This window comes from Chelmon rostratus, chromosome 9, assembly GCF_017976325.1.
Source record: "Chelmon rostratus isolate fCheRos1 chromosome 9, fCheRos1.pri, whole genome shotgun sequence".
Taxonomy (NCBI): Eukaryota; Metazoa; Chordata; class Actinopteri; order Chaetodontiformes; family Chaetodontidae; genus Chelmon; species Chelmon rostratus.
The window spans coordinates 23856077-23872613 of NC_055666.1; the positions used below are offsets into that span (position 1 = coordinate 23856077).

The following is a 16537-nucleotide window of genomic DNA, read 5'->3' on the forward strand; positions in this document are numbered from 1 at the left end:
TCATTCCCATCATGTTGTGTTTACTACCAGCTATCAAATGTTAAGTGCTAACACGCTAAACCAAGATAGTCAGCATGGTATACATGCATGTGAAACATCAGCATGTTAGCATTAGCATTGTGAGCACATTAGCATGCTGGTGTTAGCATTTAGCTGTAAGCACTGCTGTGCCAGAGTACAGCCACACAGAGCTGCTTTGGCTTTATGCTCTCTGTCTGTGTACAGATTAAACACAGTGTGTGTTCATTAGTGAGCTTCTGAGAGAGAGACTGGCTAGCTGCTCCATGCTATTAGCCTTTATGCTAAAATAAGCTTGACATGTCCTCACTGAAACTCTGTATTTAATGCACAGAAATGAGACTGGTATGATTCACTGTTGTAAATTACTTCTCTCTTTCTTGTCGTCCAATGTTCTGCTGTATGGTTTTGGGGGAATACACCATGTCACTAACCTACTGCATGCTCTGTGTGTGCCCTGGAATGAAAAATCTCCCTGTTTCCTCTCATTTAGAGTCAGCCAAAGTCCGATGAATGTACACCTGATCATTTTGTTCAGAGAGAGGCAAGCATGTCGAGCTTTGGTGTGATGCTGGGAATGCTGCTCTTTTGATTTTCTCCTTAATCTAACGTCTAACTGCATGTTATATGTATTTTTAAGTTGCATTTGGACGAGGATGCTTTTGGACAGCCAGCCTTCTGTAACAGATGCTAAAGGAAGAGAGCACAACAGCTTAATTATAAAGAAGACCAAACACTTGCTGGTCTCTTTACATTTAATCTTTAATCTTTGCAATTTTTCAACTTGTGGAATTCCATTCCAAAAGGACTCATCCACTTTTTCCTGGAAACTAAAACCTAAAGAAAAAAACATCTGCATGATTTTAAAGGGGCACTGAGTACTGTATGACCTCTACTGACCCAACAAACAGTGGCTATTGAAACGCTGACACTTCACTGCTGTTTCTCTTTAAACCTTGTTAACCTGTAAAGCAAAAGCAATGAAGTCACATTTACTGGGAAGAGGGTTTGTTTTGTTTTGTTTTGTTTTAATTAAATCAAAATGTGATGGAAATCTAATGATCTACACATTTTGAGCACCAGAAATCCCAGAAGCTGGTGAAATAATCCTTGCATCACCAGTGTTGCTCAACAACCCCATCAACTCCACTAATATAGTCTTGTACTTTCAGACAGGAGAAGCTCTACTTATTGCTCCTTTAACTGACTGTGCCGTTTATCAGAGTTAACCCCTGAGAGGATGCTCGTGAAGCTGTTCTGCTCTCTGCCTGGTGAACCCTCGTCCTGCTCCTCTTTGTCGAGCAGAAGAAGAGAAGCAGGCGGCGGTTGTTTCACAAAATGGCGCTGATTCAATTGCCTGTGTTGTTAATGTTGTGCCCTGTATGTGTATTTGTGTGTAGCATCCCTACCTATGACACCATGAACAGGTTCCCGCGGGCCTCGGCTCCCCCGAGGCACATCGACTGGTGACACAGAGCCGGCTCTTGTCCTGGCTCCTGAAAGGTACTGGAAGCTGCGCCTCAGACCTCCGGTTCTCTAACACTTTTTGATTTTACTCCTTCTTTACAACCTCTAATCTTTCTTTTGCACAGCTGCCACCTCAGCCTGCTGCTTGTCCCTGTTTTCAGTCCAATTTCTTTGGATTTGTCACGTGCACCCTCTAACCGAACCCTCTAACACTTCTTTCCAGCTTGTTTTAGTGCTTTTCTGCTCACAGTGACTTTGCAGGAAAACCATCATGGTGAGAATTGCTAATTCTGGAATCACTAACGAACCATAAATGTCCTCATGGTATTTATGTCTGACTACTTGTGACTGCTTAGTCAGTGTGCTGTAGCGGAGAGATGCTGAATGTGCTTATTCCCCCTTTTTTTGTTGCTTTGTTTGATGTTTATTGAGAATAACATCATAAAAACTGCCTCAATTACAAAGCAGTCACTAACCTGTCTGACCAGCATCATGCTTTGATTTAGACTTTCTTTTACTTAGTGTGAATCCTTGAAATAACTTTTTCTCAATTGCATTATCAATAGCCTTTCGTTGCATTTAAATCTGAATTACAATTTACAAAAATGCACTCAGTTTTGTGCAGCGATGCCTATCTAAAGTTTGCATTATCATAAAAGTCATGTAAAATTAAGATTATGGCAAACATATTTGCTATTTCAAGTCTTGCATTTTAAAAAGTGTCATTTTTGGTTTCATGAATGTCACATTAACACAATGTAACAGTTTCTCCCAAAAGATATACAGCCTTTTATATATAGCTTCTGGAGGGAGAGTTATTCCCAGCAGGTTGTATAGGACGACTTCAACAATAGCTCGATTTTTTCAGCAGCACCATGCAGTCTTTGAAAACTCTCTGTGGAGCTTCATGAGAGCAGCACTCTTATATCTGTTATTTCACAACCCAGCCATAGCCGCATTAATCTCCTGGGCCACTCAAAAGAAAAGGCAATACAGCATGTTTTGAATTATTAACCAAACACTTAAGAAATAATTTTTCTCCAATATTTGCCTTCCTAGTGCCCTCGAAAACTGGAACGAAAACACACCATAGTAAGTTTGCCTTCTTGCAGTTTTACATTTGAGGTTGTAGGCATTCAGTTGAATCTGTTAGAATCGATCCAGCAGCAGGAAGGGCTCTGATGCCCAGATCAATACTAACAAATGCGACGATTCAGAACCATTGTTGCTAACATGCCCATTTAACAGGTAATTCATCAAATCTGAAAATCTAACTTTCCTGCCAAAGTCTGCCAAATGACAGTTTGTAGCAATTTTGCATTTCAAAGAAGTTTCACCTGAATGGAGAATTTTCAGTATCAAGACAAGTGTAAAAAAAAAAAAAAAAATTCTGCGATGGAGTGATTTACATAGGAAACAAGTGAGATTATTCTGTCACATCAAAGCTTTATTATTTATTTAAGTTCATGACTCAATATGAGCATTGATTAGTGCAGGTTTATGTGATTAGTCTGTGTAGTTTTCCTGATAGTATGACAGAAATCATTATGTAGGAGAGCATTGACACAAATAGAGTTAAGAAAAGCAGTGGAATTCTTCCTAAATTGGTACAAAAGTGCAGTAATATGTATGTGCAATAATAAGTGAAGCAATGTCCAAATACATCCATTATATTCTGAGTTTACTTATCAAAACTTTTCTTTTGTTTCATGACCCCTCAGACCAGAAGACGCTCAATAAAAGCTGGCTTCCTCACAACAAAACAACACACAAAGCCCTCTGGATTCTTCTATCTCTGGCGATCAACTCAACCTCCTCAACCAGGCAGATCGTAGCCTGCGGTACAGTTACCTGCACCCCGTCGTCCTCGGCCCCTCCGAGAAACTCTGCCTGCAGGACGTCAAACTCTTCTCCCTCAGCATCAATCTGAGCCAGGCGTGTTCTGCATTTTTCAAAGGACTGCTGTGTCTGCGTTTACATTTGTTCGGACACAAAACCAAGCTGAAAGCGCTTTCAGCAAGAGGACACGACAATAACTGTGATGCCTGTTCATTTTAATGTACTTGTTTGTGCTTAAGAAGACAGTGGCTGGAAGGTCACTGGAAGGTCATGGCGAGCTGTTTCTCCTGCACTTTGAATGGATGTATGGCGTTCAACACAAGCACCGCGTGAGTTAGTAGGTGTGCAGTGTATTAATGTCTGCGAACTGGATGATTTGATCAAAGGGGTAAAAAAATATATATACAGAAGCAGGTTGTTCCCAGGTGGATTTTTGTGATTAATATGACAGAAATTTAGCATGACTTTTTAAAAATGTTTACAATATTACAGAATATCCAGAAATTGACTGGTTTTGGGAAAACTGCAAATGACTGGTTGCCTTTCAGATGTATGTGTCACCCTGGCATTTTGACAGATGTGCTCCTTCTCACAGGGAAAATCCACCCATGGATGCTCTTACACTGTTAAAAATCACCTGTCTGTGATATTAAATGTGCACAAGGAGTTCTTTTGTGGCATAACATTTAAAATGTACTTTTTACTTTTTTAAGCAGAACAAATTTTCCTTAATCTCTGTCATCTATTTCAGTGTCAGGTTTTTATTTCCTACAGTTTCCAGAATGCTTTTAGACAAGCCTGAAATTATTATTTTTAAAAAAGGTGAGACACACTTACCATCCAAGCATACTGTGGCTTGTAGCTGCATTCTGGTCTGCGAGTATTTCTTTTGAGAGGGAGGACCAGCGGTTCCCGAATTATTTTTCCCTTAAAATGAATTTATAGTTGCACCCCCTCCTCACAGGTTATGTATGTCAATGAGTGGTAATGAAGTTTAACCAAAGAGTGATTTTTTTGTGCACATATCAATTCATTTGAATAGTTATTGACCTGCAAACTTAAAGTCAGACAACAATGTTATATTTATCTTTCATTCTACTCAACAGAAATATATTTTTACTCATTGATCATCTTCGGCACCCCTCAGATTATTTCGGGACCATTCGGGAGCTACCACCCCAGGTTGGATACCACTTTTTTAAACAGTTAAGAAGCGCATCCTCATTGTTGCATCCATGGAAATACCTGTCCAATAATCACAAGAGTACGAACAATACGCCACCAAACAACAAAATCAATCAAAAAATGCGTCACCAAATACCATTTTACCAACAGTGTAACCATTTGTGGTGGATTTTCCCTTTAATTCACAAGATAAAGTCAGAGTATTCTTAATATATCACACGCTATGATAAAAGTGTCAGGCTTATAGATTGTTCCATAGGTGATGAATTGATTAACAACACAAGCTATCATGTTGAGTTCACTAATTTTTACTGAGATCTGTCTTGCTTACATAGTGATGTTACTTTTCAAGTGGAGAAATACTTTCTCAAGCCAAATTGTTTTTTTTACTGTAGGTCTCAGGTCTTTAGTGGTCTATCAATTATGTGCTTATTTTGTTTCTGCTTTCTAAAAATCCACAGTAGCTATGGATACATTTAAAAATTACTGAACGAGTGAATGTATTCAAGAGCTATTTTTTATTTTGTATTACTTGATGATGTTGGCTGAGTAATATGCTGAACTCAACACATTGGGCAAGCCAATCCAGTTATCTCACCCACCTGGCCTCCATGTTTACAGGTTAGTTTTGCAGCTGCCGTCAGTGTAGTTATGATGGTGGAAGATTAGACAATCCATTCACGGGACAAGTGAGCACTGTCAATCAAATAGTAGAAAACCTGTAGAATGCTTTACACAGTTGATGGTGTTGATGCACACTGCGAAAGAAATGTCCATCGTAACAGAATTTTACACGTTTCGCTAACTGTCTCTGTGTATGCTAGCAGTGCAATAGCAGAATAAGCTAGCCTACAGTTAGTACCTTACAGTACTGCCAAAACTATGATTTTACATTTAATCAAGCAAAAGCTACCAACAAGATTAAATGAATGAGTTCATTTCAATATTTTCACTGTATTTTAAGAAGGAGCTGACACAATTTTGAAGTAACTTTGATGCTATCTTTTTTTTTATCCCTACTGTTAGCATCAAAAATGTGTCTCGAACAAAACCAACCGATGGGCATTGAAAACTACAGAAAATATTTAATCCTCTCCACCTTATTCCCTTTTTGCAACCATTTGTAATTTACACCACATAGTAAAACTAACTAATTTCATGACTCAAAAGGAATAGGTTGTAGGTTTCATAATTTTAGGCCACACAAAGAATATTACGCTAATTAGCTACAGCTGGAAAACTAGCTATCTATGTTGTTCTACATGCAGTAGGCTAGCTCATTTACTACTACAGTACTGAAGGCCTACACTACAGTATATGTATTAATAGTCTACATGGCTCCAGCTAGCCTAAGATTCATTGACAGTTCTTTTACTTGTTTCATTTGAGTACCCAGTGTCTTGTTAAGATGGACATTTTTGAACTGTGTGTTCACTCTGACAGGACTATCATTGGTTTTCTTGTATGCTAGAGTCTGGACGTGACCATTCTTGGTGGAAAAACGGTTTGAATTTACTAAGTGCTTAAACTAGATATCGTGTAGGCCTATCCAGACTGTGGATGGATGCTGTCAGTGGTAACTGGTTTGAACTGTGATGCTCCAACGTTGGACACTGATGGAGCCACTGAAGAGGAACTTTTTATGTGGTGGTGAAAAGAGAGTGTATAAATTGTGAATAAACTTTGAAATTCGATGTATTGTTATTCCGCTGTGAGTTTTTTTTTCACTTCTGTTCAGCCTTTCCAAGAATGACAAACAGGTTGTCATTATAACAACAATAGTGTCTTAAATAGACTGCATTTTTGGGTAACATATATTTCAGTTTAAGCCAAATTAGGGACAAATTTGAAAGTTTTATTACTTCGACAACATGCATCGATGGCAAGAATGGGAAATTATATATATGAAAAAACTATATCTCAAAATAGTGTGCTCCTGAAAATATGATAAGATATTAATATGATAGTTGTTAATGTGTTTTATGCAAAACAAATGGTATGTAACATGTGACATCTCACTCACAGTGTATCTTAAGGCTTTAACAGAAGACTGCAGATTCTTATGTGGTGTGTCCACTGCTGGCCAGAACCAACTTGGTTGCGTTACTGGTCAGCTATTTTCAAGATGGGATGATTATTTTCTACCATAAGCTTCGTTCTGAGGTTTTTTTCAGGCAACAAACAGTATGTGAATGAACACCACCAGCAAAACCACATTCCAACTCATTCCTACTTCTAAGTAGTCTTGTTTAAGAGACAAGAAAACTTCAAAAACATAAGCAGTGGTTCAGAAGAAATGTCTTTTATTATGTTTATTTGCACATCAAACGTGTTGGAATAGTTATTTCCCAGATTCTGCACAACTTATACATTACTTTACATGAAATCCATCTTTAATTTGATGTAGTCACACACTAGCACTGCCTGCAAGAGTGCCAATGCTAGAACAGCATGCACTTTAAGAGGCTCTCGAGAAAAGGGCTCACAAATGAAAGTGCACAGTACTGTTTACTGACATGAGGAAAATTCACTAGTTGAGAGCCAGCAAAGAAAATGTCACATATCCCAATACATTATAGATGTTTTAATTTTAATGGCATCATAGCTTTTTATTTATATTAATATATTTATTATTGCAGTTGCACATACACACAGCTTTTATCTTTTCAATGTTTCATCATTTTTTCAATATGTTTTTAGGTTAAAACGATGTATTGCATTGTGCCTGAAGTTAAGGAAGTTTCTCCTCTGAACCAGCATGTGGTGAAGACGTTGAATATCATGCACTGCAGTGGACAGTGTTCTAAACATTCACACAATCTTAAGGGAACACAAACACTCATGGAAGTAGGGGAAAGAAGACTTTTAAACAGTGCTTTTTTGTATATTCATGAACAAAGGTTTTATACATTGGGTGTCACATTATGCATTTTCAGAAGTGAAACTTAAAATTTTTTTCACTCCACTTAGTAAATCTAAATCTCTTCCTGATATGTTGCCTGCTTGTCACAAATTACTCACAATGGGGCCTTTTTGTCCAGATGGACCTGAAAATAAAGCCACTTAGAACATATCCTACCCCACCCCGCACTATCCGGCCCAGCAACCATGCTAACCCCCGTGCTCTTATACAGACACTTCTTGTTCTTTCTTAATTGGCACAGCAACTACTTACCACACTCCATACTGAACTTAGCTGGCCATATGTGAGTGACTTCTGCTCACGTTTCTTTGTGGCTGTGCAGTCTAATTCTGTTTATGTTTGGAGGGAAATGATAGGCTACGCTGCATGGTTGTGAGCTCCAACTGCCTTTTAAAACAAGCAAGAACTTGAGGGCTTTCAGGAGGCTCGTTTACATGAGTATACAGATGTGCCACATTTCTTTTTAATTGAGACTTACTCAGCAGACACAAGAGCATTATTGAAAACTATGATGTTTGCATAATTATAGAAACCCTCTGGCAACAAAAATGTGTGAGAAATTGTTCCATAAGATGCAGCTAACATAATTTATTTCCTCAGGTCCAACTATTTCTACTCTCATTATGAGCATCACTGTCAACATCTCATGCAGCTCATGCTTTCTCCAGACGGCAATAACTGCATGACGCTGCTCTCCTCCTCCTCCCATTCAAGTTTAGTCAGACTGCTTTTTATTTTTTGTAACCTGAATTCTTTGCTTGGCCAATAAATAGCAGGAGGGGCCCTCAGCTTGAGCAGTCCCACTCTCCTCCTCTTCCACTCAGCATTTGTCTGACACCATGTGGACCCAGGCCATCGCTCTGCTCCTTCTGCTCGCCTGCTGCCTTCGGCCGGCTGAGGCTCAGAGCGACGGCAGCAGGAGACAAAGCATCTGGGATGATCCCATCAAATTCAAAACCAAGGAAAATGACTTGTGCACCATGATCATCACCGGCCAAGGGGAATTCACCAGGCTGAGGCTGTGGTGCCAGAGCAGCAAGCGGTCCTACTGGTGCGAATATGTGGGCCAGCCTCACACCTGCCGTTCCTACAACAAAAACCCTCGTCACTACTTCGTCCAGATGATGTGGGGCCTCAGAAAGCTCCACAATGCCTGCCAGGCGCCAAGGCAGATCCAACCTCACATGTGCAGGAAGGCAACTAATGATTCTCAAATGGTCTTCTCATCTGCTTCCTTCTCCCGGCCATGGCCAGAGGCTCCTTCCAGGCCTGCAAGACCTCGACCTCCTGCAGCTACAAGTCCTGATTCTGTAAGGCAAGCTTCCACAAAAGCTACTCGCGTCCCACCAAGGGCAAGGACCACACAGAGAACCAGTCCACAACCAACGACACCTCCTGGGGAGAGCAATGCTAAGAGGATTGCTCGGCAGTACTGCTGGAGGTCACTGCAAGGCCTCTGCTCCTACGTCATTGGTTTGGTTTGGAATTAACGAGGAAGGTGAGCTGCAGTACTGGGCCTCTTCATCAACACACAGCTTATATCATGTTGTTTCATGACTAATCTAAGTGCTCTGTGGATTCAACTTTGCCTCCAGCATTCTGCATTTTTCTGATGCGCATAATTTACAACTGTATATGCATTTTCTCCTCTGTTATATTCACAGATTTAAAATTCTGATGAAGATAACTTCTGATGTCTGATTAAAGTGGCCCTGGGAGGGAAATTCCAGACCAGAAGCTTGTTCGCCCATGGTAAAAGAACTGTAGCGCTCTCTTCAGGGACAGGGATGGTACTGCTGTGATGTCCATTGAAGGATTTCTCAGTGAACTCTACATGCATCATTTCCCAAGTGTAACAGCAGAAAAACCTCTTCTCTTGACTGTGTAAGAACAAATGTTTTTCTAAAAAGTCCACACATTGTGAATGCAACTACTACTTTAACTTGTGAGAGGGTTTCTGTAGCTAAACCAAACATTACAACAATATATGGGCCCAGGACAGAAGAGACACACAACTTAATGGTGTCACTTGTTTGTATTTATGTTTGTAACTTGTATATAATCTACTTGCATCACTTAATATTATCTTGAATATCACATTGCTGGGAAAGACCAATATTTTTATTTTGCTCTGAAAAAGGCAGTGATTTCTGTACTGGTGTGTTTGACAGGATAATATAATGTATGTGAAAATGATTGTGTTAAATAAATAAACACTATTCTCAATTATTCTGTACTGAATAGCTTTATCGCTCCTTCATGATGAAAAACAAATACAAAAATCTTGCAAAAAAAAGTTAAATGTGTTGAGTTAAGTGAGGTTTGATAGCATAAGAATAGCAAGATTGAACACGTCTGCTAATAACATTACATCTTATGTCTACAACTCACAATGATCATCAAATAGTGGAATTGCCTGCTATATTGCATTTTACCTTTAGGTGCCGCTGTTGCTTAAGTTAAACAGACCACAAAGTTCAGTCAGTCAGTGATTTTCTCCAAGGACATCTGGCTTGTTCCAAGGTAGTGCAAGTCAAGTCCAGTGAAGGTTTTAAAAGAAAATAATTATTTCCATTTGTTTCAAATAAAAACTTTGAAAGCGCAGTTTCCATAAAGCAGGTGTACTTATTGAATCAGCCAAAACAGATTTGATTTTAGTTTAGTTAGATTTTAGTCATGATATCTCAATAGTGCTTACAGGTTTATGTAAAAATACAACCTTGCCTTTTTTCTTATTTGAATAAATTCTAATTTAGAACCTAGAAGAGAAATAAGATGTCACTGCGCTGGTTGCAGACCAGATAAAGAAGTGCAATTTTTTGATTTTAGTGGTATCATTTCATTTGATCTTACTAGTATTATTTCCATAATTTGATTAAATGTTGAAAAGCTTTATTGAATTTAACTAAAAATACATGTAAAAGACTGCCCTTTCATTGGCTGACTCCTGAAAAGTCAACAATGTTTGCAAGCCATCCAATCATGTGTGCTCTGTGTGTGTGTGTGTGTGTGTGTGTGTGTACAGCTATCTTTGTGAAGACAAATGTGTGTATAAGACGTTGAGAGTAAGGAAGGTTTTGGCCAGTCCTCATTTTTAGACACACCTTTAAAGGGCTGTTTGAAGGCTGTGATGGGTAATGCTAGGTTAAGGGGCCAGGGAATGTCCTCACAAGGAGAGAAGTGTGTGTGTGTGTGTGTGTGTGTGTGTGTGTGTGTGTGTGTGTGTGTGTGTGAAGGGGAGGGGAAGGCTGGGTTCTGCAGCAGCATACTAAAGCTGCAGGTGAAGGCAACTCTCAGCTATCAGGTGTCAGGACTATAAACTGAAGTTTACTCCGAAAACTTCAGGTAAGTCATCACTGTTTCATGATAACTGATGATATTGATAACTGACACTAACTTATTACTTTTGTATCAGTATAGTATTAGAACTTGTACATTAGAGTGTGTGTAGGCTGCTGCTTGCTTCAGTATTCAGTATTAATGTTATAATGCATATATTCTTAGAGTAAATTTAAGGGCCGATAAGGCACTTATCTAATTAAATTCCTTGTGGTACAACTGCTATATCTCTGTTAGAGAGTGTGTGTGTGCACTAAAATTTTCTTCTTTTACTTTGTATACACAATGACTGTTTCATCCAAGGCTATCTTCCAAATCAAGCTGCCATGGCCATTTATTAAATACAAGTTTTGGTCATTTATTAATATCTCTCATTTCACCAGAACTTTTTATTCCTCGTTTTTTTCTGAATTAATCCTTAAGAGACATATTTTTATTCTCTATTTAAATTCCAATTATGCAATTTTTTCTATTGCCTTGTGTCTCATTCCGTTTCTTAATGCCTTTTTATGTCTTATGTAAAGCACTTTCCTGCCTGCTTACCTTGCCTTTTTGTTTCAGAGTCACTGTTTTAATCTTTGAGTACTCCCACAACGTCTCTGCAGGAAAGCCAGTCATTTCCTTCGAAAACATAGTTCTAATAAGGGATTAAAGTGCCTCTTTTCAAGCAGGGGAAATTAAAGGGATTTGACGTTAGACATCTAATTCTGAATTTATCCTCTTGCAGGGTGTGTTTTGCTGATTACATGGCTCTCCTCACCAATGTCACTATCCTGCTGGTCCTGGCTTGTATTTCTCATCAGCTGGTGTTGAGCAGCTGTCATAAGAGCCATGGACGGAAAGGAAGAGGGGTGGACAGAGGACAGCACAAGGACAAGCCAGGGCTAAAGGTGGGCCGTCAACCCAAATCTGCCTCTGCACAGCCCATTAAGGGCAAAATCGTTACCAAAGACAAATCAGATTGTACCTGGGCAGCAACAGGTGAGGACATCTTCATCCTGGGAGTCACCTGCAAGAAGGGAGACAGGAGATTCAGCTGTGAGTACATCGCCAGACCAGCTGTGTGTCCCCAGTACACCTCTAACGTCAAACTTTACTGGAAGCAAATGGCCAGGGCGCTGAAGAAGCAAAAGAACTTGTGCCAGGACAGTAACGCGTTGGTTAAGGCCGGTATGTGCAGAAGAGCTGCCAGAGATGCTCATTTCAGACTCCACGATGCACAGAGGAAGACTGACTCGCCCTCCATGCCACTGCCCCCACCCAGAGCTGTCAAGTCCTGTCAACCGAACAACAAGAAGCTGGCAGAGGAGTACTGCAACGACTCCTGGTCGAGCGTTTGCACATTCTTCTTTACTATGGTGCAGGATTATGATTGCTGAGACAGCAAAAAGTGAAGAACTGAACTAAATTCAGCTCTCTGTGCAGTCACACCAATACTTATTATAGATTCTTCACTGATATATTCTCACAGAATAGATTTATGTAGATTGCCCACATTTGAAGTATTTATCTAACCCTCAATAAATGCTTTTTCTATCTTTTGATGATTTGTCAGTGTGGTTTTTGCTTCTAAAGAAAACGTATTGCTAGCCCCCTCTCCATTTTTGTGTTCACATTCATGTAAGTTTATTTAAAGGTGTTTTTTTCCCATAAACTCTGTTTTTACAATTTCATTTATGTCGAAGCCCTTTCCTGCCTTTTGCAAATGTGTGTGCACATGCTGAAGGTATTTGCTGGGAGATTAGCAGTTTGAGCCTGTTGGGTATTGACACAGTAATTGAACCAGAGTGATGTTTAGAAGCCTTGCCCTGCATACTTTGGCACAGACAAGCCTCTGAATCCACATTCTCAGTGTGGAGCCATTAAAACATCACATGCTCCACTTGCAAAATCAAGAAAGAGAAGCAGGGTCTTGTTAAGTGTATCAGATAAGTAACAACAAAAATATTTGACATGAAACTTAAGATTTATACAATATATTTGGCTTTTATAACAGGATCATTAGATCATTCCACTTCATTCATTCCATTTCAGTTTCAGAATATACACTTGATTCACAAAGTTTATCTGTTGCTTTAAACATTAACTTCATTAATGTCTTACATGACATTCAATCAGCAATATGCTGTAGCTAGCATTGCTGCAAAGTGTTCATGAATGGAACTCACTAATCTTCAGTGGTGGAAGTAATATAAATCATTACTTACTTAATTAATAAAAGCAGCATGACTACAATATAAAAATACTCCACTACAAGTGCAAGTCCTGAATTTAAAATTTAACTTAAACACACGATATGTAGCATTTCTTCATTAAAATGTCTAAAAATGATGGCCTATGTTATATATTTTGTTGAGTTGTGTACTTTCATTAACCCAAATGTTTCCAACGAGGCTCAAACCCAGGCAAGGAAACGGTGTATTTCATTTGGTTGCCTGTCAATGGAAACACGGGAAACACCAGATGACTGGTCAGAGAGTGAGGAAGGAAGTCAGCGAGCGTGACTAAATGTAACATGAATAAAATATCACCTTGTTTGTGAACATGCCTGGTGGTTGTTTAACAATAAAAACAACGACTCCCATGAGCCCACGTTACTTCATGACATCATCACGCTACACCTTTTGTTATTGTTTTCATTGAGAGACACAGAGAAACACACACTGTGCCTTTAAAAGTACACAAGTATTAGCAACAAAATGTACTTAACATAAAATTGCTCACAATGCAGAATGGCTACAGTTGCTAGATCACTATTTTTGATGTATTAAGCTGTACTTTAAGACTGTTGCTGGTCAAGTTGGAGCTAATTTTAACAACTATTTTTGGCAGTGTAATCATGTCTCATAAACTGATCATATGTTTTGTAAGTAACATATTTATTTGAAAAGTAACAAGTAAGTACAGCTCTAAAAGAAAATAAATGTAGTTAAGAGAAAAGGACAACATTTTTCTCTCTGAAATGTGGTGAAAAAGTATAAAATAGCATAAAATGGAAATACTCGAATAATTTACAAATACATCAAAATTGTACCTAAGTACAGTACTAGAATAAATATACTTAGTTACACAATGTAGGTGCATTCCAGGGTGTTCTATGTTTCAGAATGTACATTTGTTGTTGGGTTTATGTGTCTTCTTTCAGAGGTGAGCGGGACAATTATCTGATGATATGATGGGATATCCTGTCAAGATTCAGCTAAATCATCAGTGTCAGTGCGAACATTCAGACAATCATACAGAGATTTTTAGACACAACTTTCTCCACCCAGAGCAGGTCCAACAGAGCGGAGCAGAGCAGCCCCGCGGCATGCTGGGATTTGACAGAGGGTAATGACTCTTATTTTTCTTCATGATTTCAGCTCCGTCTCCTGCTGTAACTTAATGCATTACCCATCGAGTTCACACCCTCAGCAGGTTGCATTCTGGGCTATGTAGGAAATCCCATAACGTCGGCTGAGGCGGACAAAGCAATGCGGCTGCAGCAAAATTAGAGGGCAGTCAGGAAATAAGTGCAGGAATGCAGAATTTAGAAGTACATTCAGGGAGGAGTTTTCTTTCAAGCAACTTTTTTAAACACCAGCTGCTGTGAACGCTTTGAGTGTGCCGCGCAGTTTGTGAAATGTGATGCAAAGCACTGCTTTAACAGAGCACCCAGTAAAAACAATTCCTATAAAAACACCAGAATGCCAGAAAAACACCTGTTCTTTCTCAATTTAACAACTTTGTATGTTTGATTAAAGACCAACTGCAGTGTTGAAAACAGTCTCACATTAGGCACCAACTGTCCTTTCAAACCTCCAGGAGACGATGAGAGATAATATCACACAGGACATGTTGAAGACAATCAAGAGTTCATTGTCAGTACTGTGCTGAAATGCTTTTCATATTCCAATACACAATCATTTTTATGAGCACAAATGTCTCTGCTTTAACACTAACACATTTCATGGAGCAGCTGGATGACCCCCAACTGTTCAGTGCTGCTACACTCTGCTCCCTCGGAAGAGCAACGATGTGCAATGGAAAGACACTAAATGAATTGTTGTCCAACATTGTACTGTATGACAATCAGGGTCATGCATTTGGATGAAAGCATCCAGTATAGAATGAATATGTTGTTTGCTACCTTGTGAGATATATAGCTTAATGGTGTCCGAGAAAGCAGAGGTAACTAAGTCCTGTATGCAGCTTGGTTATACTCAGAGCATCTAACGTTAGGATGCAGGTTTGTTTGAAGTTATGAAGGAACAGAAACACTTACAGCCAAAGAAATTCAGATTTTAGACACTTTGTTGTACCTAAAAGTAATGATAAAACATTCTATTTTAGTTTTAAGAGGGAGCTGATTTACCTCCATTCATTCATTAGAATAAACCTCATGCTATTATAATCACTGTAAAAAGTGTATTTATTTATTTTTGGTGTTACTATGATCAGATTAAATAAAAAGACAAATCCTCATTGCAGGTCTGTGATGGGACACAAACTCTGGTCTCTGAAACCTACCCACCATCCATGGAAAGCCCAGGAGGCCAGAAACAACAGATCCTTCAGATGTTTTTGGTCACCTTGGCTTTCCGTACTACCCTGACTTCCAAACCTGTAGTTTCCCTCCTACTATATGAAGGACACTCTACTTCTTGCATTGCCACTGAATTGCATTGGATGTAAATTTTGTTATCTGTTATCTGTGTGTCATGCTGTTATCTTTCATATTGGACAGTAGATTCTTAGGACTGGATCAAGACTGTCAGTGACTCCACTTGTGATAAAAGTGTTTCTGGTTAGCAGGGTTGCTCTGTGTTGTTCTTGGCTTTCAGGTTCAGCACTTCTTGCTACTTTTAATCTCTCCACATCCTTCCTCTCCAGCATTTATGGGCTGGGCAAAAACCATCCTTCCTCAGTGGCCTTTTGGTGGTGTGGACTTACAGGTGGCCTGACTGCCTGTGGCTCCTGATTGGCTGAGAGATGTGGGCCTTGGTCAAACTGAAAGTAGGGAGTACACACTCCTGCATGACTGACTCTAAGGAGATTTGGCACAGTGTGAATGTGTGTGTGAGTGTGTGTGTGTGTACAATCGGGCTTACATGCTCCCATGAATGCCTTTGTATGTGTGTGAATGGGCATTTGCTTTATAAAGAGCTTTAAGGCCAGTGGAGCCAAGATTACAAAGGCCTGAAGGGAATTAATGAAACACCACAAATATCACATTGTTAGCGTGAAATGAGACTGATAAGTGTGTGGTGCAACCAGGAGATCAGCATCCACCTGCGCTGTGACTGCAACCCCAACTGGCCTATAACTGACAGAAATCATTCAGTCACATTTCCATAACGGAGGTGAGTGAACGACTGAATTAGAGCAGAGATTTTTAGTAAGGAAGTCATATAACCATAGCAAACTGTGGAAAAGTACTATGCCTTGATCATATTTTATTAATGAAATGTTCCATTGCAGGCTGGTTTACACCATCTTCCTGCAGGGGAAATGAGCGTCCAGCACAAAGCACGAGTCATTTATGACTGTCACAACTCATCGCCACCGGCCACAGAAGCGCTGACTCATTCTTACTGATTAACGGCTGCACCAGCCACCCAAAACTGTAGACGTATCATAGTAGAGATTTTGTGTTGTAGCACAGTTCAGATCTCAGCTGTTGCATCTGTCAAAAAACAAATTAGCACAGGAGTAAAATCATATAATAAAGTGGTATCTTTATTGTAGACTAATGAAGCAAATGAAGGATAGTTGGTGCCTGTCCAC

At 39.4% G+C, this 16537-nt stretch overlaps 3 protein-coding genes across 3 annotated transcripts in view; all 3 read left to right on the forward strand.

The window, feature by feature from the left end:
- Positions 1 to 6165, forward strand: part of prom1a (prominin 1a) — a 77268-nt gene extending 71103 nt beyond the window's left edge. Inside the window, exons 28-30 of the mRNA XM_041943777.1 lie at positions 1419 to 1521; positions 2545 to 2577; positions 3207 to 6165. Coding sequence (XP_041799711.1) covers positions 1419 to 1488 — 70 coding nt within the window. The 3' untranslated portion in view covers positions 1489 to 1521; positions 2545 to 2577; positions 3207 to 6165. The remainder of the gene's footprint in view (positions 1 to 1418; positions 1522 to 2544; positions 2578 to 3206) is intronic.
- Positions 6166 to 8262: 2097 nt separating this feature from the next.
- Positions 8263 to 9651, forward strand: fgfbp2a (fibroblast growth factor binding protein 2a). Its single transcript, XM_041944642.1, has 2 exons — positions 8263 to 8930; positions 9097 to 9651. Exon 1 carries the CDS (start codon positions 8272 to 8274, stop codon positions 8920 to 8922), a length of 651 nt encoding a protein of 216 aa, XP_041800576.1. The 5' UTR covers positions 8263 to 8271; the 3' UTR covers positions 8923 to 8930; positions 9097 to 9651.
- Positions 9652 to 10717: 1066 nt separating this feature from the next.
- On the forward strand, positions 10718 to 12150 carry fgfbp1a (fibroblast growth factor binding protein 1a). Its single transcript, XM_041944703.1, has 2 exons — positions 10718 to 10777; positions 11499 to 12150. Exon 2 carries the CDS (start codon positions 11518 to 11520, stop codon positions 12148 to 12150), a length of 633 nt encoding a protein of 210 aa, XP_041800637.1. The 5' UTR covers positions 10718 to 10777; positions 11499 to 11517.
- The last annotated feature ends 4387 nt before the right edge of the window (positions 12151 to 16537 follow it).

Bases quoted from the DNA above. Each gene is read 5' to 3' on its own strand.
- fgfbp1a (XM_041944703.1), top strand. From the start codon at position 11,518: ATGGCTCTCCTCACCAATGTCACTATCCTGCTGGTCCTGGCTTGTATT.
- fgfbp2a (XM_041944642.1), top strand. From the start codon at position 8,272: ATGTGGACCCAGGCCATCGCTCTGCTCCTTCTGCTCGCCTGCTGCCTT.